This window comes from Branchiostoma lanceolatum, chromosome 3 (assembly GCF_035083965.1).
Source record: "Branchiostoma lanceolatum isolate klBraLanc5 chromosome 3, klBraLanc5.hap2, whole genome shotgun sequence".
Lineage (NCBI taxonomy): Eukaryota > Metazoa > Chordata > Leptocardii > Amphioxiformes > Branchiostomatidae > Branchiostoma > Branchiostoma lanceolatum.
Genome location: NC_089724.1, coordinates 34332314 through 34359847, shown reverse-complemented (window position 1 = coordinate 34359847; position 27534 = coordinate 34332314). Strand labels below are relative to the sequence as shown.

The 27534-nt window shown below is 42.1% G+C and overlaps 1 protein-coding gene across 1 annotated transcript in view; it reads left to right on the top strand.

Moving 5' to 3' along the window:
* The window catches only part of LOC136429589 (uncharacterized), a 32671-nt gene extending 7165 nt beyond the window's left edge, over positions 1-25506 (top strand). Inside the window, exons 3-5 of the mRNA XM_066419424.1 lie at positions 18538-19133; positions 19323-19562; positions 20184-25506. Coding sequence (XP_066275521.1) covers positions 18538-19133; positions 19323-19562; positions 20184-21032 — 1685 coding nt within the window. The 3' untranslated portion in view covers positions 21033-25506. The remainder of the gene's footprint in view (positions 1-18537; positions 19134-19322; positions 19563-20183) is intronic.
* Positions 25507-27534: the final 2028 nt, after the last annotated feature.

The window sequence follows — 27534 nt, the reverse complement described above, 5'->3', positions numbered from 1 at the left end:
GTCACGCAAAGCTGTGAAATATTTGTTTCTAGTGTCTTTTAGCCACGGTTCTTTCTTCAATGCCAGCGATAGTCTTTTCAAACGTTGGCGTGAAGACCAGCAGCACTGATCAAACCAAGCTTTGTTTTTCTTACCGCTTTTTGTGGGTTTCTTTGTTTGTCTAATGGGCTTTGCTTTAAGTGACTTTTTAGCTACGTCTAACAATAAATCTGTGAAGTTTGTGACAGCTTTTTCTGTCGAACAGAAAGATGTTTGGCAAAATTTTTGAAATTCTGAAATTGTATATTGATTATCTAGAGTACTTTGATATGTTAATTTTGATTCATCGTTCCAAATGAATGCTGTTGGCTTGGGTTTAATCTGGTTGGTAGTTTTTGGAACATGAGGGGAATACTTTGTTGACAGTGAGAAGGAAACATGGCAATGGTCGGTAAATTGGGTGATTGGACTAATACTTACATATTGTACATCGGACAATAGAGACTTGCTTACAATACAATAATCGACAACGCTAGATCCATTATAGTGATAACAGGTAAAGTCGCCTTTTAGGTCCCCCGCGAATCTGCCATTTAGAATAGTCAAATCCGCTGCTGAACATAAATCTATCAATGTTTTGCCATAGTTATTAACTTTGATATCTCTGTTATGTCTACTTTTGGTGAAACTGATACCGTCCGATGTAGGATTGTCAAGCGCAAAAGTGTCAAAATAATTTTCTATTAGCAAGCCAGTTCTTGCATTTAAATCGCCTAACACAGCGATGTCACCTAGATTAGAGTATTTGCATATGTCATTAGAGAGAATTTCAAAGGGAGATTCATGAGTCGATTTAAAAGAAGATTCGGGGGGGATATAGGCATTGCATAAATATAAGTCATTTTCGAGACCAAAAAAATGCTTATCAAACTTGCACCATACACTGTCTACCGTACTACTGGCTAATTTAGAAATCCCTTTCCTGTACAAACTTTTGAAAAAAACTGCAACACCCCCCGAATTTCGTTTTGCCCTTTTACTTCTAATTCTACTGCTAGAGAAAACACTATAACCTGGTATATCTAATTCTACATGACTGTCCAACCAGGTCTCTTGGACACAAATAACGTCACTATTTACTACATAGGAAATAAATTCTTCATCGTTAAATTTCTTACAACAGCTGCCTTGGATGTTCCAAGAAGAAAAAACTAGGGCAGACTTTTTTGGCATCCTCTGAATTTGAATGAGGGTATATAATAGCTACACGGAGTCGGTTATTATGGCATATAGTCACACAATAGAGAAAACGGAGAAAGAAAAACGAACATAATTCATCGTCTAGTATGAAAAACTGGACAGAATATATGTGAATAGCAAAATGTATAACCGAAGAAAGGGAATGACTTTACCTCGGTCGCGTTAAATGTTTTCACCGGATCAAATCAAAGTTCATTCAAGGAACCAGAGATCAGGATATAAGAATGTCCCATGCTCTGCGGATGCGTTTACCGATCTCCTTCCATGGTAGAGCGGCCTGTTTGCTGAGTCGTACCGGTAGCTGCAGCGTGGTGATCGAAGTTGTTGTAACGTGTTGAGTTCCCCCAACCTGTTGGCCTCCTGTTGTCGAGCTACTCTTAGATGGTTGACTAGGAGTGATCCTTGGTCCAAGTGGCACGGCGTTGGCGCTGTTCTTGAATGGTTGTCCTCTGAAACCGCCTCGTGACGGGATGACGTTGTCACGATTGGTGGCGGTGGGTAGAGATCCCGGGTTAGTATGCTGGCCGGAGGGACGGTGTCCATGTTGTGGGCGCGTCATGGGGGGCTGTGCCGGGCTCGCTGGTGGAATAGACGGTGATGCAAGAGTTCGCTTTACATCTGCTACTAGGAGTTTTGTCCCACTCCTGGGGTCTAGATGGATTTGGTCCTGTAGATAAAGCCGCCTGTCTTGGGTCAGCTTCCTGTGTTTGATGTATATGAAGTCTGATTTCTTTGATAGTTTGAGTACCTCCTGATTGTATGCTTTGATGTTTGTGTTCAATGTGGAATTGTGGTTCGACCCTCTTTGTAGTACCTGGGACACAGCTACCCTCGCATTCGGGAAGGACTTCTTTGTTGTTTTGAGTAGCTTGCTGGTGTTATGGAGCGTCCTTTGAACTGAGTCAGGGTGTGTTTTGCTGTTATCTAGGTCGTTGGATCCGACGTGGAGAATAACAGTCTTAGTTGTGGAGTCTTTGATGTTGCTGATGTTGTCGATGGCCGCCGTTATGGTACTGCTTCTGTGAATATCATATATCCCAGGGAGCTCGAGAGCGGACAAAAAACGAGGTATGTGATAAAACGGTCAACGTATCTTCCCCACCAACCACTTTACTATCAACGCGGGTGAGTTTCCGGAAGTAAGGCTCGGATCGAAACTAGATTTTCACCAATTCATACCCTTTTCAGCCTCGTTGGTATCTAACGTCAGTTCGAAGCACATTTTGAGAAATGTGAACTCGAGCCCAGACCCTCGAAACACGTTCGTCACTTTTTTGTCGCGCACTACCACGGACCCCGGTCGCAGAAGAACTGCAGTGTGCACCGTTAAGAGAGCACAACAATGGGTCCTGCAAGAGGTTCCAACCCAGGACCTTCTGATTCTAAGCCAACAATCCTAGCCACACGACAGATACATTTCCTATAAGCCTGATCACAGCGCATGAACATGAATGACAACTATCAAAAATGGCCTAAGATTACGAATGAAACTATCACTAGGTTCAATGGACATATGTCCGACGCTCATTTTGTTTATCAGAATATAATTTCCAACGGATGTAGATAGGAGGAGCCAGGATGGGAGTGCGTGATCAAATCTCAGATACCGAGTTGAATTTTCCAGTATCCTGCACTCTGCTACTAAGTGAAATGTATTACAATGTATCGTTGCGTCAATAATGCTTCGGTCTTTAAAAAGCTCGGCTGTATATCATCATTTTGATGAAAGACTTTTCCTTTGTGTTTGGAAAATTTTCTACTCATCACAATTACATAGACAACAGTGATATTATTCTATGGATGAAATCCATGCACTTTGGCACGTTTCTATTAAAAAACTGGAAATGATGCCCACTTGTAACTTCAGACTATGATTTTGTGATACGGAGGAAGGAATGTTCATTGGGACATTTGATAGGGAAAAAAATTAAGCATGCATTGACTACAGCATGTGTAGAAATATAGTCTGTGTGTGATGGAATAGTTACTGTAGCTTCCAGCAAAATACTAGCGTAGACCTTTGTTAGGCCACAGCAAGTAAATTTAAAGGATGACATCAATGCAGGCATTTTGTAAGCGATTGATTTCGAAAAAAAAATTCGTAAGAAAATTCCTACCCATATAAGAGATACGGATTCCTGTATGACGCATAGACCCTTTACTATACATGTAAATGCATTGGTTAATTTCTGAGAAACGCTTTTGAAAATTTACATTTGTCGTTTTGATACATTAGGAGATTACAGATTTCATTTTGAAACCAAAATTTACTCGCACACAGTAATCAGTAGTAATACTTTATTGATTAATCACACTTACATGTCGCGACAAGACCAGCCCAACTCATAAAAGGGCATCAACAAGAACATGATAATCATTAAAATATTTGAATATTACTGAGTACCAAGACAAAATTGAGAATAAGAAATACATAAATCTAAAATCCACAATTGAATTTAACTTGCAGATTGAGAGGTCTGATATATTAAGTTAAAAGGCATCAAGGCCTAGTAGCAATCAGTGCAAAATTGTCCAGGTACAGATGTCGATTGCACGATCAGTGATTTATCATACGTGTCATATAGGGGACAGCACTATTCCTGCACCGTTCAGTTCTACAGTACAACAAGTCCAGGTTATTAGAGGAACGAGTCTGTCTGCCACTGATACTCTGTCTGTTAGGCGGCAGGAGGTGACGGTATTGATTCGATGTTAAAAGAGAGTTAGCAAACTTCAATGTTAAAAGAGAGTTAGCAAACTTCAAAGTCAGGTTCTCACGCCGCAGGTGGAGAGAGGATAGGCCGAGCTGTGAGCAGGCTTCGCCATAGCTGGTGTAGTTTGATCCCTGAATGATTCGCGCTGCTCCGCGCTGGATTATCTCGATTTTGTTAGACTGGGACGTAGCCAGACGGTGATGCCATACTGGTGCAGCATACTAATATTCGATAATCGGGCCCACGGAGGGGATGTAGACGGTGTCTTCAAAGGCGACGTGAAAGTATTTGAGTTTTCTCAGGAAGAACAAGCGCTGGCTGGATTAGACACAAATGTAGTCCACGTAGGCATTATGTATTGAGGAAAATCTATATTTCCATTCTAGGCACGTGGTGGCAGCTCACACCTGTTAGTTTTGAAGCTAGGGCATGTATTCCCAAGGGACCCAACAGATAGTGGTCAAACCACAAAGGGATATACAACCAAACCTGTATACTTGTTTCTATTATGAGGATAGCTTAAGTGTTACTTGATATAATGAAATGTTGATAATGCAAATCAGAATCTAATTTTGCATAATCATGTTGCATGTATCAACCCACTCCGTTCAATGGTACGACAGTTCAAAAATGCAACATATGTAACTGAGGAATGAAGGGACATTGATAGATAAAACTTATGCAAATGAAGACCTAATTTGCATAATTTATGCGAAAACACCGTAATTCCATGTTGGTAGATAACTGGAATTTCATACTTGTGGCATTTGGAAGTTTTGTGACAGTGAACCTAGTTGAACATAAACTATGCAAATATGGGCAAAATTTAATACACATTTCATGGAGCTCCGAACTCTTGTTGTAATAATTGACAACTTGAGGTTTATTATTCACCACTTGTGGCACTTGAGGTCTGAGGTCTATACGGTATCATAACTCAATGATGGTTCCTATTACCACCGAATGAACGACCGAGTCCGCGAAGTCATACCGACATTACCAGCCAGAGCATGGCAAGCCAGAGTTGTCATTACTCTATATTCTGCGTTAGGTGAAGCTAAACAACCGTATATACTTCAATTCATTATCTGGTATCTGTACATTTCAAAGTGTCTTGAAAAGTAACTTGCCTTGGCCTAGCCTCCGCCGATGTGAACACAATAACTATCAGTAGCAGACTGAAGGCTGGTTGCTCACGTCATCTGAATGTATGGGGTGATTTTGTAGTACTAGCTTTTCCTTTAAGCTGATACGGAAAGTGGCAGTCATGAAGGATAAACCAAATTCTCCGGTTGAAAGGTGAAGTTGTTATTCTAAGATGCTGTGAAACTGGTACACAGAGCGTCAAATCTACACTCGAACGTTAAAATAAAAGGTGACCATTTAGCTGCAATCGCAACTACCGCTAGAAGTGCCAGAAATCACGAGTCAAACTCAACTTATAACGTTCATTAGTAATTCCACACTTGGATTATTGCTCCCATGTGTGGTCCCCGCACACGAGATTTTTCATGCGTAAGGTCGAGGCCTCGAGAGAGTACAACGGAGAGCCACCAAATACTTATGTTACAGCAATGAACTGTCATACAGGGATAGACTTGCCATCGCTAATCTTCTGTCACTGTGTCATAGGCGGGAGCTTTTTGATATCTTATTTCTTTTTAATTAAATGCTTTCTCGTTTTTATTTCATTGATATATTTCGTTTCGTTAAAGTTTATTCACCAAGTAGATATCTTCGCTCCACCGACCAATTTCAACTTGCTGTTCGTTCATGTAAAACTGAAACATTTCCTTTTTTATACTTCAGTCGAATTAAACGTATCTGGAATACTTAACCTGTAACAATACGTCAACACATGCACTCAAACTTCAGCATTCTATCTATCAAGAAATTATTAGTTGTTCATTTATCATAAATGCCGGGTAAACTCCATATATTCAACTGACAACATATATACCTGCCATGGTCCTCTATCTGTAGATATAACCAGTGCCTCGCAAATTAATTTCATACCTGGTTTTTCAGCATCGTAGTTTTATCATAGCTGTATTTACTTCCATTATTGTTTTCTAATGATAACCTTTTGTATTTGTCAGTAGCATTATTTAGATGGTAAGTTTTTCCTACATTTATTGTTTGTTTCATTGTATATATAGTAAGTTTATTGATTCGATCATTCATACATCGCTGAAGTACATGGCAGCGTCCTCAGAAAAGGATGCTGAATTGCGTACATTAGGCGTATTACATTTAACAAATCTAACTTAAATTCAAACAACTAGTGCTATTCAAAATCTAGAAACAAGAAAAGGATAACGTATTGTACGAGGAATAAGAAAACAAATACAGAAATTCTTGACAACAAATGATAAAAGATGAAACAATGTCTAACATCAAACTGTAAACTAAATGAATAAACGTCGGGAGATTTTATCAGGTGTATGTATTCAATAGATGAGTAAAGTATGGAATGGGACTGTTTTTATAGCGATTTGTTTTTGCCAAAGGGATACAAAGTTGGTGGGCGCCTTTTAGATTTCTAGCGTGGATGTCCGATTGGGTTGGGGGTAACCAACTCCTGAAGGTAGGATTTCGAAGTAAGGATTTGGCAAACCGAAGGCTAAGGTTTTTCCTCCTGTTTTCCAAGGAGGGGAGACATAAAAGTGTTAGGGCTTCGTTATAAGATATATATTGGGGGCCGAGGATAATTCTCAGGGCTCGTTTTTGTATTCTCTCGACCTTCATGGATTGTTGTGCAGTGATACTAGGGCTCCAGACTGGTGCGGCGTATTCTAAAGTGGGCCGAATGTACCCTTGGTATATTTGCCGAGGAGCCGGCCTTGTAGAGAAACCAGGTTTCTGTTGCCGGCTTTATACAGCTTTTAATCTGTGACGTCGAATAAATAACTGAATAATAGAAACCTCTGCCGCATAGTTGCGATTAGTGTGAGGTAATCTGTATAAGGCGCTTATCGTAGAGCGATAACAGGTAATCCTCAAATGTTCCTATTTTCAGCTTGAAAGCCTCTGTTGAGGGTGTGACACGTAGGCATCTTTCATGTTACAGTATCTGTGCGACCTCTGCTCGCCTTGTCACTGATGGATTTTCAAATTAGGATAAAGAGCGATACAGACATGACCCAATCAGTATTGAAGGTACCGACACTAATTATATAGAGACAAGATGTCTCGAATCTCTTGAAAATGGACAATCAGAAACAAATCATTCAGGTCATGTCTTCAGGGCCGTACGTAGCGTAAGTTTAACATCAGGACTGCACAGGGAATACATTTGAGTTCATTCGTAGCCATTAAAAAACAGTGTTTCGTTTAAAACGGTGTCCTCAGTAGACCGATTCTGACTGTCTATCACAATTAGCAGTTCAACCAATGATAGCATGACAATTATCGGTTCGACCAATGAAAGAAATTTTTGCATTTTTGCATTTCTACTTTTTAACGGTGGTGGCAGGGCTATGGGATCGGCCTGATTATAGCTTTTATCACACTCTTACACACTCACTCTGTACTATAGCTGAGAAGCCGTAGCTCTAATGGAACCTCAGAATTAATCATGTTTTATGATGTTCCCTTAACGTTGGGTAACATAAATTCGCGGGGTACTTAAATTCGGGATTTTTCGAAAACGGGGTGTTTAGGGATATGTGCTAGATGCAACATCAGTAATACCGCTAGAAATGCAAACTTGACAGACTAACGTATTCAGAACACTGTCTGAAAAGCTTCGATAACCATGCATTAGAAGTTGGCTACGTCAAAAACTCTCCGTCCCTTATTGTCACAGTCTGAGGGCTTCGTGGGAGAATTATATGTACATAGTTGTTCGCTGGTTTATAAGACAAATGTCACATCCGCTTCCTGCTAAACACAATTATTTACAATGCAACTTATTAGAATCTCTTTTGCTAACCTACAACTGGACTCTAAGTGTGATTAATCATCAAAACGCCTCTTTGTTGCTGCAACCAATGGCTACGGCACTACGGTGAATTTTCCCGCCGCCATATTCGTTACCCAGAATCCTGCTATTCGGCAGACGACAAACGTTTGCGAGGAACACTTTTTTGTCTAAATGTTGTGTGTGATAGTGGACTGATGGCGATATTTTCCTCAAAGTTTGCTCTTAGCACAAGCAGAAACACATGGACATAGTAGTATTACCATTTCTACGGCATCCAGCTAACGCCCCGATGAATAATGTACAAATTTCCATGACGGTGGGGGTGAACTTTGAGTGACGTTCTACCGACTCAACACAGGGGTTGTTCCCGAAGGCCTGATGCGTGCGGTACGGCCGTTTTTTCGTGTATTTTTTTTACTTGGACACGTCTATATCCATAGCACTCTCCTCAAGCCAAGGATGGAACGAATAGCTGCTGTATAAAATGTGATTAGCGGTAAGATATTCAAGACGAATCTTTTCTCCCGAATTAATGTGCCCCCCTGTCCGACAGCACCGTCATTGTGCGTGCGGCGGACGGTGGTTTCAAGTTGAAATATTATGGTGTCAGCACGACTAGAGACAAAATCTACCATATATATGATTAGTGCAAAGATAGTACATGATACTGACAGAATAATAGAAAAAAAGGATGGTTTATTGTTCTGCTAGATTGATTTCAGTCAACCATTATCGGAAAAATCCCGAATTTATGTTATCCAACGTTACATGAATGGGCAAACGCTATTTTATGCATGTTGCGTTTTACTGAATCGCCAACCCTTATAGGGGAACTCAGTAGCTGGAAGTGTTTTGGTTCTGAAGATTATATTTTTCTGAGTGATAAACATTGTATTAGCAACTTGACAATAAAGTTGAACTAGGAAGTAGTTAAATTATGCAGGAACAATATTCCGAGTACCCTCCAGATAGATTACAGCCAAATGAAACATTATGTCGTCACTAACTACTGGTCAAACTTCAACTGGGTCGATGATTTATTTCTGTTTGGGATCCTCTGAGAAAAGAGACCGTCACGAACACAAATGTGGAGTCATAAAAGTGATACAGTAACGTTACGATATAGATAGCTTGGACGGTTTGTGATAGCCTCCGTTGCAGACTCCTTCCGGCTGTTTTCAGTTTTACTACTACATTTTTTTCTTGTTGTTGGCCGGCAATAAGAAAAAAAATGTAATAGTATATAAACAATAACTTGAAAAAGAAAACAGCCGGGAGGAGTCTGCATCGGAGGCTACTTTTCTGACATAATATTTGGAAACTAGCTATAGACAGGATATCATCCTTATATACGCGTACACGATGCGTTTGAAGTTTTAACAACTCCGTAACTTTGTGGGCAGCGTTCTACCAAATCCCTCTATAGCAGAGCTAAAAAAACTAAAAGACCGATATACCCAGACACAATTCAAACCTGGGATTTGAATGATGAATTCCCACAATCAGAACACTAACACAGAGCTTAATATGTTTTAACGAGCCTCGATGCTAGACAATCTGTTTATAGGACCTCATCCATGGAAGTTCATAAAGACGCACAGATGTAGTTCTAATGCACACTGGAAGCGGGCTCAGACGGGGAAAGCTTAAATGACGGTGCGCAAATCGGTCTGTGAGCGGGCAGCTCGTCTTATGGGAGTCATCTGCTTCCCAGAGCGTAGTTGAACAAATTGACAAACTCAGCACAGACATAGGGACGTCTAGGTCTGTAAGCTCCTGCAAATCGTTTTCAAAGACAGTGTCCATGTGTGCATACCACCGTGGGAATGTTTGCCAGATTTTGTTAAAGCTGCACTATGTAACATTTTGGCGCAAAAGTTGAAAATATACTTGTGAACAAATCCTAATACAAATGACATGGACAACCACTTTTCAGCATATTACCATCATTTATTCGTCTATTTCTGGCATCTATGGTGTTTTTAACTGTACAAAAACAAGCTGCAAAAGTCTTTGACACCACCTCAACATGAAGCCTAATGTTTGTAAACAACTACTTCCTGCACACTGACAGCACCCCTGGGTAGGCTAATTACTTAGCGACACTTCAGTGGATCTAGATAACAGCTGATGTTATGAAGATCATCTTCCTCAAAAACACTCATATCTTTTTGAATGAGGATAAAATATGTTAGCCAAGTTTGTAGGGAACTGATAAAGCGGATTTTCCCCGTTCAAAACTGCTAGAACTCTGATAAGGACGTTTGGCAGAAATTGTGGTGAACTGTAATCAGGCACCCCACTGGGCAGTTGGCTGATAAGCCATGTGTGGCCACAATGCCCCAACTGCCAACTGGCTTTGAAAGTTCAGTTTCAAACATGCTTGTATGGTGCAATGATGTTGAAACATTCCTTCCTGAATACTGGTATGTCATTCTACAATGTTTATTCAACATACTATCGGCTATTCCAAGATCAGGGTGTGCCAGGGTGGTGCACTTGGGCCCAAATTTCAAGTTTCATATTTTCCACTGTCAGTACAGAATATTGTACTACAAGTCGTCCCAAACAAGGAACTTTTTAAATTTTTGGATAATGACAAGCGGTTCTCGAGTTATGCACTTTTAAACTTGCATGTTCACTTCAAATTTTGGCAGTATACGGACACTACAGCCCAAGTACGTTCAATAACATTTCTTGCATTCTTCAAAGATTGAATCATCAACTTGCAACATAACTATAAACAATGTATTGCCCTATTGTGCTTCCTTGATTTTAAGAACTATTTTGGGTTCACTTAGTGTCCTAAACAATATGTACTGTACTTATCTTGAAAGTTTGGCCAATGAAATGGCAAGTTGAAAAATGTAACAAAACATGACTGTTATTCTATTTATGAATCAATTAATGAAGTGCATCCTATTAATATGTTCTGTTTGTTTCAAAAGTTTATCCAAAAGTTCTAGGAAAACCTTGTTACAAGTAACTGTGCTGCTAAGGAGCTGTGATGTAAGCCAATAATAACTAATGAACTCTAAGGTATACGGACACTACAGAATATCAGCAATACTAGAAGGCCTGTTTTTAGAAATTGTACTATACATTTCTGGATCCTATATAACCATAATTATGAAGGGCAGATGACCTGAAACTTGGAATGGGCTAGTTCTAGGCTGTGTTCAAGACATTTACTTAATATTGATTTTAAAATGTTATATATTATGGTATGATACATGATTTGGGGATATTTCTTCTAAAAACTGGTAGTTCTGTACACAATTAAAATTGAGCTGCAGCTAGGCTCTGTGTACAGAGGACTGGATTTTTTGTATTCTAGATGTGAATTGAAGGAGGGGGTCCCTAATGGTGAGGGGGGGGGTCTATCTCATACCAGGTGAATATTGTGTTTTGACCTTGTCAAACTGTTTTTCTATGCTCTATGCCTTGTTTATAGCTGCCCCTTGTGATGGTTTCTATACACTTGTATTGCTTTTAGGCCTGTCAGGGCCCCTGTATGACTTTTGTTCCATCTCAAAAGTGAATGCACGTGCCTACTATACGGAACAAAGTCCCCCCTGTACTGGGGGTGACCAAATTTTAACTTTATTTACTTGTTTCTGTCAATTTTCTACCTATAATGGGTAACTTGGCCATTCCTAGCCTAGCTTAGGAGGGCTGCCCTGACACCTGTTAGGTCACAACTCCCAGGGGACTGTTTTTGGTCAGAGGTCTTTGATACTCAGGATACTAACTCACAACCCTGTCCGGCATTGTGTGATTTGATTGACAGCTGTCAATTCTGAACTTCATTCTTCTAATAGGGGAGACTAAAGAGTTAGCGCCTGCGCCTAGACCCCACGGTGAGAATCATGGTTTAAACCATTGAAAGTACTTTTTTGGTGGGATTTTTGTGTGAAATCTGGGCAGTATAGGAGTGGCTGTGGTAGGATAGACTCTGTATTTGCTGAATTTGTTCAAATAAATGGTCTTTCTCTACCTTGTGGGTTTTGGCACCCCCCGGATATAGTGGGATGGTCTTCAACTGGGTGTTGGAAGTCTGTAGGACCTATCCAAGGGCTCTGATAGGGGGGGGGGGGCTGGAGTATAGCTGTATAGAGTTTTTCAGGAATGAATCTGATGACAGTTGACATAACTGGTTAGTATTTGAGGCTGAGTTATTGCAGTCTGATGTTTTGATTCCTGAGATAATGACACCTTTTTGTTCACTTCCCCATAGGGCTACATGCATTACTGGCATTTATTGTAACTGTTTAGTCTCCCCAACACTCAGAGTATGTCCACCATCTTGGAAATCCAAATTACGTAAGATATTCAAGTTCAAACAAATATTACAGGGGCTTTATACGAATATTCTTGTCCTTCATATTGTCCTTAGTCGGATGGTATCACTTGGTGGAAAGTTTCAACAACAAGAAAAAACGTTGGCATTGATCCACCATCTTGAGAGTCCAAATCATGCAAAATCTCACCAAATCTGACGAGACTTCGAGCTTGCGTGAAAGAAAGGCTCTATTTGTACTGTTGTGTTGGATAACAAATAAGATTTGGAACAAAATCCTTTTAAATGCAACAAAAATGAAATTAGAATCATGTATGGTACTAACATGGAATATGGTATACGGACACTACACGTGGTATACGGACACTACAGCTGGGCAATTTATGTCATTATTTCATGTTTATACAATGACAGTACAAAGTGGTTTTGGTAATAAGGCCACCACCATTAGGTGTTTCAGAATATATAGTTGACATGCACCAATAGCTTTCATATTCCTTTTGATAAACCTTTTTTACCAGTATACGGACACTACGCATTTTTTCGGACAACAACTACAGGTAACTGTAATCCATCTGCCATAGTATTCCAAAGTGCAAGCAGGACAAAAACACATTTTTATGTTACATATGACTATACCAAATGAGTAACATGCAAAATGGCCAGTTCCATCACCATTTTTTGCTGCAAGGATATTTTTTAGTATAATGTGTCAAAAACAGCATTTTTCATAACGTTCAATACATATTGAAATTGTGCTCATGGAAAGAAAAAATGTCCAATTATCATCTATTTTTTTGCACAATACATCAGATTAGGCTAGTCTTATCATAAAACTCAGTCCTTGATTAATTTTTTTCATCACAAAATGCTGATTTTAAAAATTGCATTATTAAAGTGATATATAACGCATATTTTAGGCTAATTTGGGGCATTTAATTGGTCACAGCATAATGTTTTGAACATCTATTTACCAACAAACTGCAGAATTGTCTGGAAAATGATTGTATTTGGATAATAAGATTGAAAAATACCAACGGGATGTGATGAAAGCAACCTAAGAAGACGATTACGATGAAAGATGCTATTGGCGCACCCTGATCTTGGAATAGCCGAATATAAAGAAATGGTAGAAAAATTGACTTTCTGTATTGACCAAATCTTACATAGTGCAGCTTTAAATGTTTCTCCATCTACAATTGAAAGATTGTATAGAGGTTTATTTCTGTAGCGTATATCAACATTTCATGTATCGTTGTGTTTGCGTTATTTCGTTGTGATCTTGTCACTCAGGAGTTTTAGTGTTGTTTGGTGCAGTTTGACGCGAACCTCCCTCTGAGTTCGCCACAGAGTAAAGACATAAATCTCTTGTGAAAAGCCTACAATATTCGTTTTGCTGTTAATAGGGCCACAGGGAGGGGGGGGCAACAACACCATTTGTGAAAAGAAGTGCTCCTCCCTGTTTGAGTGCGGACAGATCCCCGGGTGACTCAGGAGCACTGTCTTTGTCGTCATGACGATTTTGCCATCGGAATATCTGATTGGTCCTGTGTGCAGCGGACCATAATCTTAGCCTGGGTACCATCCTATCTAGTTTAGGCCATGCTGATTTGATTATACGGACGACATCCTTTAGACATCCTAAAACTGATGCGAGCGTGCGAAAAAAAGGTAGGCATAAAACTTGCCTTCATGATGAAATCTAAGTAGTCACTGACAGGAAGGTTGAATAAATCAGTGAACACACAGACAATGGTATAAAAAAACAATACATTTTTTTGGTTCACATCGTCTTCTCATTTAGGAAGACTTCAATCATTAGTATCCGTATCCCGCATATATTTGATCATTTTGCAGCTCCGTGGTACGATTGACAGTATGGTTGCAAACTTTTTTTTCGAAACGAACGAAATATGATGCGCGCGCGGACGTCATGCATATATAATCAAGTCAGTGTTTCCTTACCGGGGTAACCTGGCATCCGGGCTATCTTCGACCAAGCCTACCTCAGGGCAGTCGGGACTCTCTGCCGCCTGGACAATCTTCTGCACCCAGTGTTGTTTTACGTGGTAGGAGTACAATTTGCCCCGTGGTTGGCCAAGATATGGTACGGTCCCAACTGCGCCAGTGCCCGTAGGGGTGTAGTCCTGGTGTCAAGCCAAATTTCTGCCCCTGCCAAATAAATGCCGCAACACTTGTATGGCGCCAAATTTCTGCCACCTTGCCAACAATCGCCCCACACGGTCTGGTTCCGAGTATGCCGAATTCAACACTTATTTATCTATGTCCAAATTAAACACTTATTTGGCTCTGTAGTTCAAAATATTTTAGCGTAGAAGCCACTTAATTGCACCTCGGATAAACGCACATTCCATTTAACTGCACCGAATCCCAAAATCCCAAACCGGTTCCCATTTACTGCGTTGTTAGTGACTCCGCATATCTGCACGGTGCATTGTCACCAATGCTGGATAACAGCACTAAGATGTTTAAAAAATCATCGGAAGTTAACTAAAAAGGTGCGCTAAAAATCGGCAAACGCGGTACAAATGAGCCGATAAGTGCCTATGTAGAGGCACAATAACGTCAATATGTCTAAAATTGTTTTCACTTACAAAGGAAGGTGGTCTCCATTGACAATCACATTGATAGCGACCGTATGGGAGGTCCTGGGCGGGTCACGGGGCGTGTCGTCAGCATAAAGAGACACACGCCTGCCAAAGGCGGTATTGCGTTTTGGCAGACTACTGTACTCAATAAAGATTGGTCTCTACGTGTACACTGTCTTATTACTGTGAATGTATTCAAGTTCGCGGGGATTTGATTTCGCGTTAAGGATGACATGGGGTGTTGTCGGCTGTTTTAGGTTCGCGGCAGTGCTATATTCACATACTGCTGCTGGCGCTTACTGATTTCACTCACTGTGTCCTGAGATGTCTTTCCTGCGAATTTGAAATTTACTGTTTTGATACATAAACGTGGCCTTAACAAGAGGTGGGATCTACGGTATTACCGCACTGTACCTGTATAACGAAAGCTTTCTAACATCTAAATGCGTGCTAACAAGCTCATACAGCACATCGAGGTTTATAAACTATTCACCTCCTGTATGATACAGTGTACTGACGGTCCAGCTGGGCAATTTCGCATAATTGCACCAGCCGGATAATTGCACCAAATACACTGGCAAATGGGGTGTGCAGTTAAGCGGATTCTACTATATATTGGATTAAAAGATATAATGTTATGTGTCCAAACGTAGACAGACCATTTGTCATGAGACATTGGGTTGGTCGTCAATTTCAGCGCTGATATACACATATTATCGAATATGGCACCAATACGACGCGCCAATTTGAGTACTTATAATTATGAAACCATACTCGTCGTAACTTAGTACAGTCACAATACGTCAAATTAGGCATGAAACATGTCCTCGTAACGATGAGTCAAACGACCTTGTGTACTTCACAAAATGACTCAGATTCCTTCTAGATCAGCGGGTTACCAGGCAATAATAGGAATAACAAAAGGAAGCGTACACGGATATCAGGAACATTTCTGGAGATTGTTCACACAAAATCACGAATTTTGTACATCCAGGCAACATTTGAATTAGGTATATTCAACATTAATGGAAGAATTATTCAATTAACATGCCCATACGTGTTTGTGCTGAATATACAATCTGACGCGATTTGGGGCTGATTTTCGCGTTTTCACACATTTGTCCCGCCATACATGTGTGACCATTTCGCACTTTCTACAAGTCTCTGATGGAAAATAGTTATCATCGCCAAAAACGACGTTGCAATGTCCAGGAGTTACCGAACAATTTTCGCTCTGCATAGCATTAGCGCAAAGAGAAACGTAAGGGTGTGCATGGAGGGTCTCAATTTTACATTGTAGGAAGGTCAGTGGCTCACTTTATGACCAATCAACCGACATATTCTAAATGTTTTCATCGTCTTAGCACTCCCTAATACAATATACAGTTAAAAGTATCGAATGGAGAGCTTTCATAAAGCGAACTCGTTGCTTTACATCCTATTGGAATCGGTTCCTAAAATGGATGCCAGCTTTAGAATGGAATGACGTCACGAGAAGCAAAAATGTGGCGGGGCAGAAATTTGGCTTCACACCGGACAGGCCCCAAAGACAGAAATTTGTCCCGGTGGACTGCCGGGTACATCTCGGTGCTCGCATTAAACCGATCCCAAAGCCACGCCCCCTGTTCGATTTCGAACACCCCCGTCAAAAACAGGGTTTGACGGACCAAACATGGCCGCCGCGGCTAGGTTGAAAATAATGCCACTGATTTCGGTTTAGCTTTTGTGGCACTGAAACCCTTTCAGAGCGGGCCAAATAAGAATGCTTTGTCTTATTTGTTGAAGACTGTATCCACCGGGTAGAGTTGTTTAAGGAGGGGGTAGGTGTAGTTGCGGTGAGAGCGTAATGTTTTCGGTCAATGTTAAAGCGGTATGCGCCGCATAGCTTTCCCTTGTCGGTGGACATCAGCGCCCAGTTTCTGACAAGCAGCCGATGCACGTGTAAAACAGGGTTCGTATATCTGTGACAGGGTTCCCACTCTATTGACTACATGCATAACAGCTGCATGGTATTTAGTAACTAAGAATTAAAATACATCCTTTTACTTCCCTGTTCATCACTTTCAACTCAACCAGTTTCACACACCAGTAACTGAAGATACGAAACTCTGCGCTTGCGGACTTTGTAGTAGTCAGCATGTGGTACAAGCTTCGTCTCCTTGAGTGCCCGATCTATTTTCTTTTTAAATTCGTTTTTGTTCTGAGCATGCATTCAACCAATACAGTGAATAACCTGTCCCAGATATACGTACCCTGCTTTACACGTGCCATTTCTGCCCCGCCAACGCTGTTTTTGACGGAGGTGGGCTGAATAGAACAGGGGGTTCTATGGGTCTTCTATTTGTTCGATATGGTGTTCGACAGGATCGGTCTTGTTACAGGGACCCGCGTTGAATTTAAGTCCAAGATAGAGTCACCGCGGGGCCCGGCCGCGCCCAAAAAATAGCTCGGCAGCCGTAGGATGTCCCATGGGCCACGTAGGGGTCACGCCCAAAAGTGCTAAAAAACGACCCGTGAACTACCTGGTTGGGTCCTTTTTCAGCATAACTCCTGCCCCGTAAACTCCTACCGGGTGCAATAGATAACCCCCGGCGGCGGAAAGCCCCTTCTGCCCCGAAGAGAGCCCGGCCAAACCACGGTAGACTGGATGCCAGATTATTACCGGGACTGGCCTGAATGTAACCTAAATCAGATTCGAATTGGCAGACAAGATATCACTCCAATATCATAGGAAGCATTTAATCAAATCACGGATAGTTGTCCTACAAGGGCATTTCTAGGTTGGATTCGGATATAATTTGACAAATTTGTCAATTTGAGATAACAACATCACATCATGCTATTTCCTTTTGTGTTTTTCGGAATTACACGAAATGATGTGTATGTACCCAAACTGTCTCGTACAATAATTGTTCAAGCCGCCAATCAAATTCTATCTCTTGGATGTCCATCGCGGGGCGATGATGACATCACTGGCCTCTTAGATGGGGTCGTAGCTCCAATGCTAAGGTGCAGGTGGCACCGGGGTCGGGTCTCCTTCCATTTCTATCTTGTCATTTCCGATCCAGCTCGTCAAGTCTGTTCTCCTCCAAGTTTTTCACTCCTCGGCACCAGGCACATCTGCCAGTGGCAATGAACTCACATTCTCGATGTGGAATGCTGCATGCAACAAGGGACGATTTCAAGAAGTATCAGAGTATAACATATTGCAACAGTGAACCAACTTGACGCTCTAAGTGGGCATCCCTCTTAAAGAAATGTCACATGGCTATGTCCGGTTTTATATCCGTATGTCTGAGGTCTGTCTCCTGGCTTACTGTCGTGCGACAGCTTTACGACAGAAATGTAGATAATTATTTGGTTTGGTTATGTGGCATAAAAAATCCAGCTGTGACGGGAAAGCTTGTTGTAAATCTATCTAGAGATCGGTTCTGTCATACCCTCACTGAAAAACCTGCGACAAAAAACGTAGGACGAACAGACCACGTCTTAAAGCGCGGTCACATGTGTCGTAGGTTGCTATACGCTTTTTATGCAGTAGGATTTTCAAGCAGGCTGTGACAGAATCAATCGCCGAAAAGGATCATAACACCACTTTTTTCGATGATAAGGGAGCTGAATGCTGTAGGACACATGCGACTATGACTTTCTCAATACTGTCGTTAGTACGCCACGTGCAAGACTATTCCAATATTTCCCTTAGTCGTACGACGATCGTACGGCGAATGTGACCGCGTCCTGTCTCCACAGGCTACCTGTTTCCGTACGTGGAGCAGGTGGTGTTCCAGGCCTCCATCCTCACCATCGCCGCCATCAGTGTGGAGAGGTACTTCGCCATCTGCCGCCCGCTCCAGGCCATGTACGTCCTGACGCGCCGCCGGACCTGCATCGTCATCGCGCTCATCTGGCTGCTAGGCCTCCTCCTCTGCAGCCCGGTTTTCACCATCACTGTCTTCAAAGTAAGTTGTCTCGTTCGTTTGGTCGCTTGTTTGTTTGGGAGCAGGTTGGGAGTAGTCTGGAATCCATCCTATTCTAGCTCTAGTACGTTCGCTCCTCTGGTCGCATCTAAGACGAATATGACTCTCCCGAGTTTGAAATTCATAGTCGGCTGGCGCAAAGTTTTTAAAAGACTAAGTAGGCAACCTCGCCGACCAACTCCCAGCCACAATCATATGATCTTGCTCACTACTTACCACGGTCTGAAGGAAGTCGGGAGGCCATGGTCGGTTTTGTGTGACTGGGACTTAACTGAGCTGCAACTTCGGGATGGGTTTCTGCTCTCGACTTTCGTCATTCCAGCAGCCTGTCACTGTGATGTGCTGGTTATGTGTAAGTCAGCTAGTTGGGTGTGCATTGGCACACACACACACACACATACATACACACACACACACACACACACACGCACACACACACACACATACACACATACACGCACACACACACACACACACACACACACACACATCACACACACACACAAAAGCAACCTTCTGGACACAGGCAACGAACCCAACCATTTCTCTGCCATTCAGGTAGAAGAGTACCGGATGAACGATTGTTCCCCTACATACCTGGTTCATGACTGCCGCTCCGTCGCTAGTACGACCCCGACTGTGGCCTACTTCACCACGATCACCCTCCTGTTCCTGGTGTTCCCCCTGGCTCTGCTATGCGGCCTGTATGTCAGCATCTGCCGCAAACTGTACGACGTACCGATGACGGAGAGTAGAGACTGTCGGAGTCAGCGAGTCAAGATGAAGTCCCGCCGGCAGGTGCGACATCTATCCCTGTACAGCTGTGAATATTAGAAGGATCATGACTGTCCATTACAATTAGTAGTTAAACCAATGAGCGCATAGCAATCAGCAGTTTACCAATGATAACATAGCAATCAGCAGTTTAACTAATGATAGCATTGCGATGACCTGACCTGAACAGTCAGCCAAGGTAATCTCTGGCAGTGCTTTCCTTGCAACCTGAAAGAAGCTGTTTTACAAATTTTTAGGCGTCAGTGTCATTATTATATCCTCCATGTTAATATCCGTGTCGTTAACGGTCGTTCCCGTTTGAAACGGTCAATGCCGTTATCGAATCATTTGTGCATATGGCGCAAACAAGCGCCTATCAGCGTCAGTTTCGTCACCCGAATTGGAAATTTCCATGAAAATTCAGGAAAAATTGGAACTGGCAAAATGTCGTAAATGGGCGCGAAATAGCCGCAAATGGGCCCCAGAAGGCGGAATTCATTAGGTAAAGAGTAATATAACCGTTTCAAGGTTTGTTAGAACCTTTGTTTATTCAAATAGGTCAAATCGGCATGCAGACCGCTTTTCATTGCGGTAATGAGAGCTAATGTTAGGGTTCGGCTGAGAGACCAGGGTCCTGTTCGGTAGCTCCAACACGTGATGTTCTCCCTCTCCCTTCTTCCCCGTCCCCAGGTGGTGCACATGCTGATCTCCGTGGTGGCGCTGTTTTTCTGTCCCCAGGTGGTGCACATGCTGATCTCCGTGGTGGCGCTGTTTTTCTGTCCCCAGGTGGTGCACGTGCTGATCTCCGTGGTGGCGCTGTTTTTCTGTCCCCAGGTGGTGCACATGCTGATCTCCGTGGTGGCGCTGTTTTTCTGTCCCCAGGTGGTGCACATGCTGATCTCCGTGGTGGCGCTGTTTTTCTGTCCCCAGGTGGTGCACATGCTGATCTCCGTGGTGGCGCTGTTTTTCTGTCCCCAGGTGGTGCACGTGCTGATCTCCGTGGTGGCGCTGTTTTTCTGTCGCCAGGTGGTGCACATGCTGATCTCCGTGGTGGCGCTGTTTTTCTGTCCCCAGGTGGTGCACGTGCTGATCTCCGTGGTGGCGCTGTTCTTCGTCTGCCTGACCCCTCACCGCGTCCTGCAGTCCTGGCTCCTCCTCACCACCCAGGAGAACATCAACCCTGACGTGCTGGGCGCATGCGTGGTGTTCATTCGCACCCTGGTGTACCTCAACTCCACCCTCAACCCCGTCCTCTACACACTCGTCTCATGTAAGTTCCGCAGCGCCTTGGTGCGTACGCTCAGCGGGCGTGGTCGCAAGCGAGGCTCCACCATTTCCTCCACCCGCTTCACTGCCCGAACCTCCACCATCAAGAGCTGTCAGTCCCGGAAGGAAACCTTGCAGATGACTGACCTGATGCTAGTGCTGCAGTCCGAACCGAAGCCGCCAGAGCACAAACTCGTGTTGAGAAAAGTGAACTCCACTCCTTTTTAGATGTGAGCTCTCGCAGATATGAGTACGTAGGACACAGACCTCCATGAACGAAGCATAATGGTGTTTGCGGTGTGGGCTAAGGTGTTTGAAATTCCATTTACGTCCAGGTAGTTGTATGTTATAACACTAGGTAGTAACCAAGATAGTCACGGTAGCAAGCCGGAGCCTAACCTCTGATTGGAGAGTAGGTAATTGGCCCCAGCTTGTGCTCAAAATCGCCATCGAGACCTCAATAACTACCGACATGCCAATATCCAAACAAATCCATCAAAAGGATCTTGAGCTATAGATGAGACCACGCAAACCCCGTTAGACCGCATGTTTGCCAAGGCTAGGACTTCCGAGGTTGCGGTTATGTCTTAGACATAGGAAAAGGTAGCCTTAACCCATAAAAAAATCATACTGAAAAAAGGGGTTTTCGCGCTTGGTCCTCCCATCTGCCAGGAACTTTCGAAACTATATGTATGTATTTATGTATGGTACTAGTACATGTGTATGAATTGGTCGCAAAACAGTCAGCTGTTCAAAACACTGAACAGCTCAGTGAAGCAGTACTTTGTTGCCATATAACACGACATAAAGAACTAACGTGACCTCAGCATGTATTATGTTACTTCCGGTAAACACTGAGTACTACAGCGGTTAAATGTGCACAGAACAAACATCCCAGCCCTGTCACGTCTAGATATTGTGAAATTCATCAACAATCAAAATTACCTTTACAGCCACTCAAGATTATTTTCATGCCTTTTCCTAATTTGTTCTAAACGGCACAAAACCTAACGATAATCGATATGTTTCTGTGTATTCTCTCGTGTGACTCCTTCTTCTACATCTTGATGGTCCTCTGGTGGCGTTAATAACCTGGTTTCTATTACATTCCATTCTGTGCTTTTCATTTTGAAAATCCTCTTAGCTGCCCCTGCGAGTTTATTTTAAATGTAACAGCCCTCAGTCCAATATATTTTGTCCCACACATGTAACGTTATGTATACGTACTTACTGTCCCATTGCAGTGACCTTTAGCAGATGCCTTGATAGTGCTGTGATTTTCCGTAGTGATACCTGAACTAATACCTAAAGAATATGCATGGTTAGATATCATAATCGATGAGAGTTGAGATGATATGTAAAAGAATGACACAATCGTTCCTGATCGTGAGTACCGGTATTGGCCAAAGTTATATTCTTGTCAAGATTCAAGTCATTTAGCATTAAAACCAAGGTGGGACGCGCCCTGAGATGGGGTTGTCTCACTGGTTCCCTGATGAAATCAGATGAAGATACCAAACGAAAAGACAGGTGACGCTTGAAGATAAATGGAATGTACATTGCCTCACGCCCTGTAACAACGAGACAAGCACTGATAAAACTCGGTGGCACACAATGTCCATATTTCTGTTTCCGGACGTGTGGTTGAGGCCAGACGGCGGCCATGGTGGCACATCGGACGTCAGATTTGATAAGGATTCCGCCAACTGCTGCATGCCAACAGGAACATTCTGTCGATAGTGAAAAAAAATTCTCATGCCAGGATGCGCAGGAATTAGTTTGAATCAGTCTGTCCCTATTTGATTTATCATTGATATGGTCCAGGGGTCGTGGGTTCAGTGGGTTTACTCTTTTGTTTAGTGTTCTTTTTGCACCATCTTACAGTATCATCCTCAATGTTGGTGTTCTATAAGGGGTTAGGGTTGACAAAATTATGGGGGACTATTCAAAGGGTTATCAAAGGCTGTTAGATATGCTCCTAACAAATTCATCCCTGTCAACAGTGTAAGAAAAAAGTCTCATTCATCCTGTCAATAATACAAAAAAATCTTATTGACAGTACAGAAGAAGTTTTATCAACAGAAACCCCCTGTCTATAGTGAGAAAAATTCTTATTGGTGAAAAAATCTTATTGACAGGAACATCCTTGTTAAACAGAAGGGAATGTGAGCGTGTTGTTTGATTGATTCATTTTTTTTAGTATGAACGGGGTATAAGATAGCTTAGTAGTAATTGATCCCTGCATTGCCAACAGTTCTGTGAAATTTCACTGGAAAACTTAGAGAGAGAAAGATAGAAAGTATATCAATACTGAGAAGTGATGTAAGGCTGAAACTAAAACATCTACACACACGAATTCTGCTCCTGAAATGATTATTCATTGTCCGTTACCATTTGGGCACAGACATAGCAAAGTCTGGGAGCGATTCTGTCTTACATTTTTAACAGCAGCAAAATCGCATTACGTTATAACTTATTTACCATGCAGGCAGACACGCTGCAAGAATGAAAGAATTACACCTCAACTCAATTCAGTTGAATTGATCAAATATACTCGGTACACCGATGGCGGTAACCATATGGCGGTGAGCATTAAAAGACCAGCAGTGATTACTTTTAAAGCGGTAAAACTTACAGAGAACAGATGGTGACCTTAAGAGCTTTAACGAGGACATGTTCAAAACCATTCTATAATACCATTAATATCATAATGGAAGAGTGTGACGTAAACCATGTATCTGAGGAGATTATAATGTTACATAGTCTCAAGTCGAGGTGCCGGTAGTGAAAGAGTTTCCTCGAAACTAACAGTTGCTGATTGTTACCTCCGTGTACAAAGGTTTTGTTTTTTGGTATGTCTGTTTACTTGTGTATCCGTAGTAATTTGAATACAGTAGAGTGAAAAGTGAATGGGAAAATGGTGAAACCGCAGAATAACAGGAAGTGAAGGTCGGCTTTAAGGTCAATATGGTCCTCCGCAGCCTAACGTCCATATACTAGGCACGCCGAGGTCACTGAAAGGAGTCAGGTCAAAGGTCTCCGAAAGGTCCGAGAAAAGGTTATTTCGTTTTTCGTCTTCAATTTTCTGCTATATGCATAGATCAACGCCTAACCGTACTGCAACCTTCGTCATGTTCTAATGACTATTTGAATATCTCCCAGGAAATGCGGCCTGACTGACACATCACGACTCATGCAGCAACTGGTAAAAATACTAACTTCTCTTGACAAAAAACAAGCACTAGACAATGAAGAAAATTCAGAGGAGACGAATTATAAAGAAGACCATCTACACAACTGTTTTACACCAGGGTACTCACTTGATAGGGTATCAGTAGATGCTGCTGAAGGTTGTAGTGCGGACAACAGGTTGGGCAGCTTCTGGCCCGGTAACCATTTCTACCGGCCGACCTAGGGGTGTTGTATCGGTCTCAGTCCTATTAAGCATTGGCCTTTGTCTGGCTCACTGTGACGTACTTTTCCAGTCGGCTTTTCTAATAACTGCCGTCCCGTACCGACCTTCTGGAGCAAAGCAATTAAAGTCATCACCGGAAAAATTGATCCGCGCGCTTATGAAGTGGGCGGGCGGGTAATACTTCAAGTACCGTAGAGCTCCTGGTGGTGTGGTTACCAGGCTAGGCACATTCATGTAGTAGGATCTGTGGATAGAATTGAGCGTTTCAATACATTTATATATACAGTATACCCAAGATGATCTTGATATACGTGTGTACAGTGCAGGTCTTGTCAATGTATCGCTTGCCAGAATCTGACCGTGAAAAAGCCTTTCCAGATAGTTATAGACATACTGCATCATGTGGGCGTCGTACTGTATCCAAAATGCTGTACTGCTGTTCAGTCTGATCTGAGTAACCAACTTTCAGATGGTATGGTTAGTAGTATCAAGCACGGTCGTGCTGTTTTGTGAATCAACACGTGACTCTATCAAAGGGTAAGTCAACTCCAGAGGAAAATGTTCTGCCAATGATATTCTACTGAATCCAAAAGCATAATTGTATTGGCAACTTGACATTGCACTTGGAGTAGGCAGCAGTTTCATCATACAGAATCTTGAAATCTTGGGTTGAGGTTACAATTACTTTTGCAATGTGTTTCTGGATACTTGTTTGTCAACTTAAAGCCTTAGTAACTGTATTTTCCACCTGCTTTGGGTAAAAATGGACTTTGATCTTTGTCAATCATCCCAAAATTGAAACTCCTACTTAATATTTGGACAAAAAAGCCCTCAGAAAATGGGGTGCTTTTAGATCTAGGAAATCTAGGACCGATGTTTACAAATTTTGTATTCATAAAGATGTGTTCTTTTGGAAAATAACACCAGCTTCTGGACTTGACTTTCTCTTTAAATTGATGTGTATCACAATCTATAACGAGGAATGTTGAACTGTTATGAGATATTGATCATCTCTATGAAAATAGATTTTCTCTCCTATGAATCCTGTTGGCAATATTTTGATTTGTTTTGGATGAAATATATCAATTGAAATCTTTTAGAATGCAAGTGCTCTCGTTCAGTTAACAACATGTACAGGTAATATACAGATCATAGATGTTGTCAGTTGACAAAGAAATTGAAAAAAAAATAGGAAAAATTATAACGAATGTTAATGTACGTGTGATGCCTTTACATGTGAAAGTTACTTCATGCCCATGCCAATAAAAATGATTCTGGGCACGATCACCAAGGACTAATTATTGTGTTCTGTCACATCCAAATGACCCATCAGAGAACCCCTCCCCCAAAAGAAAAGAAACCTTGAATAGAGGCATCAACTGAGGATGTTGTAATTCTTGTTTCTTTCACGGCGGTTTTACGTTTGCAGTTGCCGCGGTGGCTGCTTCATCGCTTCACCGCTAAAAAAAAACACCGCAAATTGTTTCCATTATTGTACAGTAAGACTGAAACTCTGTTTAGTATCACACACATAAAACCATCGCTAATGCTCCATGTTCTCCTTACCATACAATTAAATCACAGCAAACTTACAGGCATTTATAGTTTATTTCATTCCTAGAGCAAACCCGAGAACTTGTTTCTGACAGATGTGATTCTCCCTTCACGTCAGAAGAACATGTGGTCATGTCAGCACCGAGGAAACACAGGACGTGATTCAATTTCCGTTACCATTTGACTAGACAGAACAATATCTGGGACCAGTTCTGTCTGACAAGCAGAAAAGTCATGAGTCAAACATGACATGACAGCCGTTTTTAACAGCAGCAAAATCTCATAGCGTTATAACTTTGGTATCATGCAGGCAGACACGCTGCAAGCATGCCCTTAGCCAGGAGGGGTTCGGGGGGTTCGGACGAACCCCCCCATTTGCTTGAAGGTCCACTTTCACAGGCTTGAAGGTCCACTTTTTAGTGTTCAAGATTTTTTTCAAGGTGGACTTATTTGTATCACCAGAAATGCCACTGAGGCTAGGATCCTAGAAAAAACTTTGTCTCTGATTTTTCCACTGAAATTCTCTCAAAAACACAGGAAATGCCCTTTCAGAAGGTTCAATTCTTAGAAATTGAAACGCTCAAGGGTCCACTTTTTAACGTCCAAGGTTTTTTTTTTCAAGGTGGATCTATTTGTATCACAAACGGAGCTGAAATCCTAGAAAAACTGCTAACTTTGTCTCTGATATCTTCCTTTGAAATCCTCTCAAAAACACAGGAAATGCCATATCAGAAGGTTCAAATCTTAAAATTTCCCGGGGGGGCATACCCCCGGACCCCCCTAGGAAGCTCGCGCCTACGGCGCTCGCTGGTCCCTTAAAAATCGAAAAGGCCCCCCCCCCATTCAAAAACCTGGCTACGGGCATGGCAAGATTAAAAGAATTACACCTCAACTCAATTCAGTTGAATTGATTAAATGTACTCGGTACACCGAAGTGTGATTGATAGTGTGCACAGCCATGACATCAAAATCTTACTAGGTGATTTCAATGCTAAAATTGACACAGACAGGAGAGCTATATGCCAAGCTGTATTGGCCCGTATGGCATTGCTAAAGCAACAAATGACAATGGCAGTCGACTAATCACCCTGGCTAGCGTAGCACATAAACGTATTCACAAAACTACATGGACATCCCCAGATGGGCGTACCAGAAATGAGATAGATTATATCTGCATAGATCGCAGATGGAGGTCAGCATTACTTGACGTTCGCGGCTACCGGGGGGCCGACATCGGTTCTGACCACAACTTGGTCATTGGAAAATTTAGAATCAAATTTAAAAAGCAAGCAAAACAAAACAGCATTCCAAGACCTTTTGACGTTAGGAAGTTGGAATCCTCAAATGAGGTCAATACAAGATACAAAATTGTCAATTGACATTCAAAATAGACTTGAGTCACTACGTATACAGAGAAGTGAAAACATAGAAGAGCAGTGGGAAAACATATTAAGTACAGTGATTACCCAAGCCGCTGAGAAACAGGTTGGTCGGCGCAGAGGCACCAAGAGAGAACGCTGGATTTCTAACAAAACTTGGGAACTTATTGACGAACGCAAAGCAACAAAGTCTGTTAGAGACCAAACCAAAACAAACAATGAATGGCAGATACATGATGCCCATTACCGTCGGCTAGACAAGTGTGTTAAACAAGCATGTAGAAAGGACAAACAGAGGTGGTTAGAAGAAAAACAAGAAGAAAACAGTAACTTGCAAAAGAAAACAGCCGGGAGGAGTCTGCATCGGAGGCTGACCCTAACA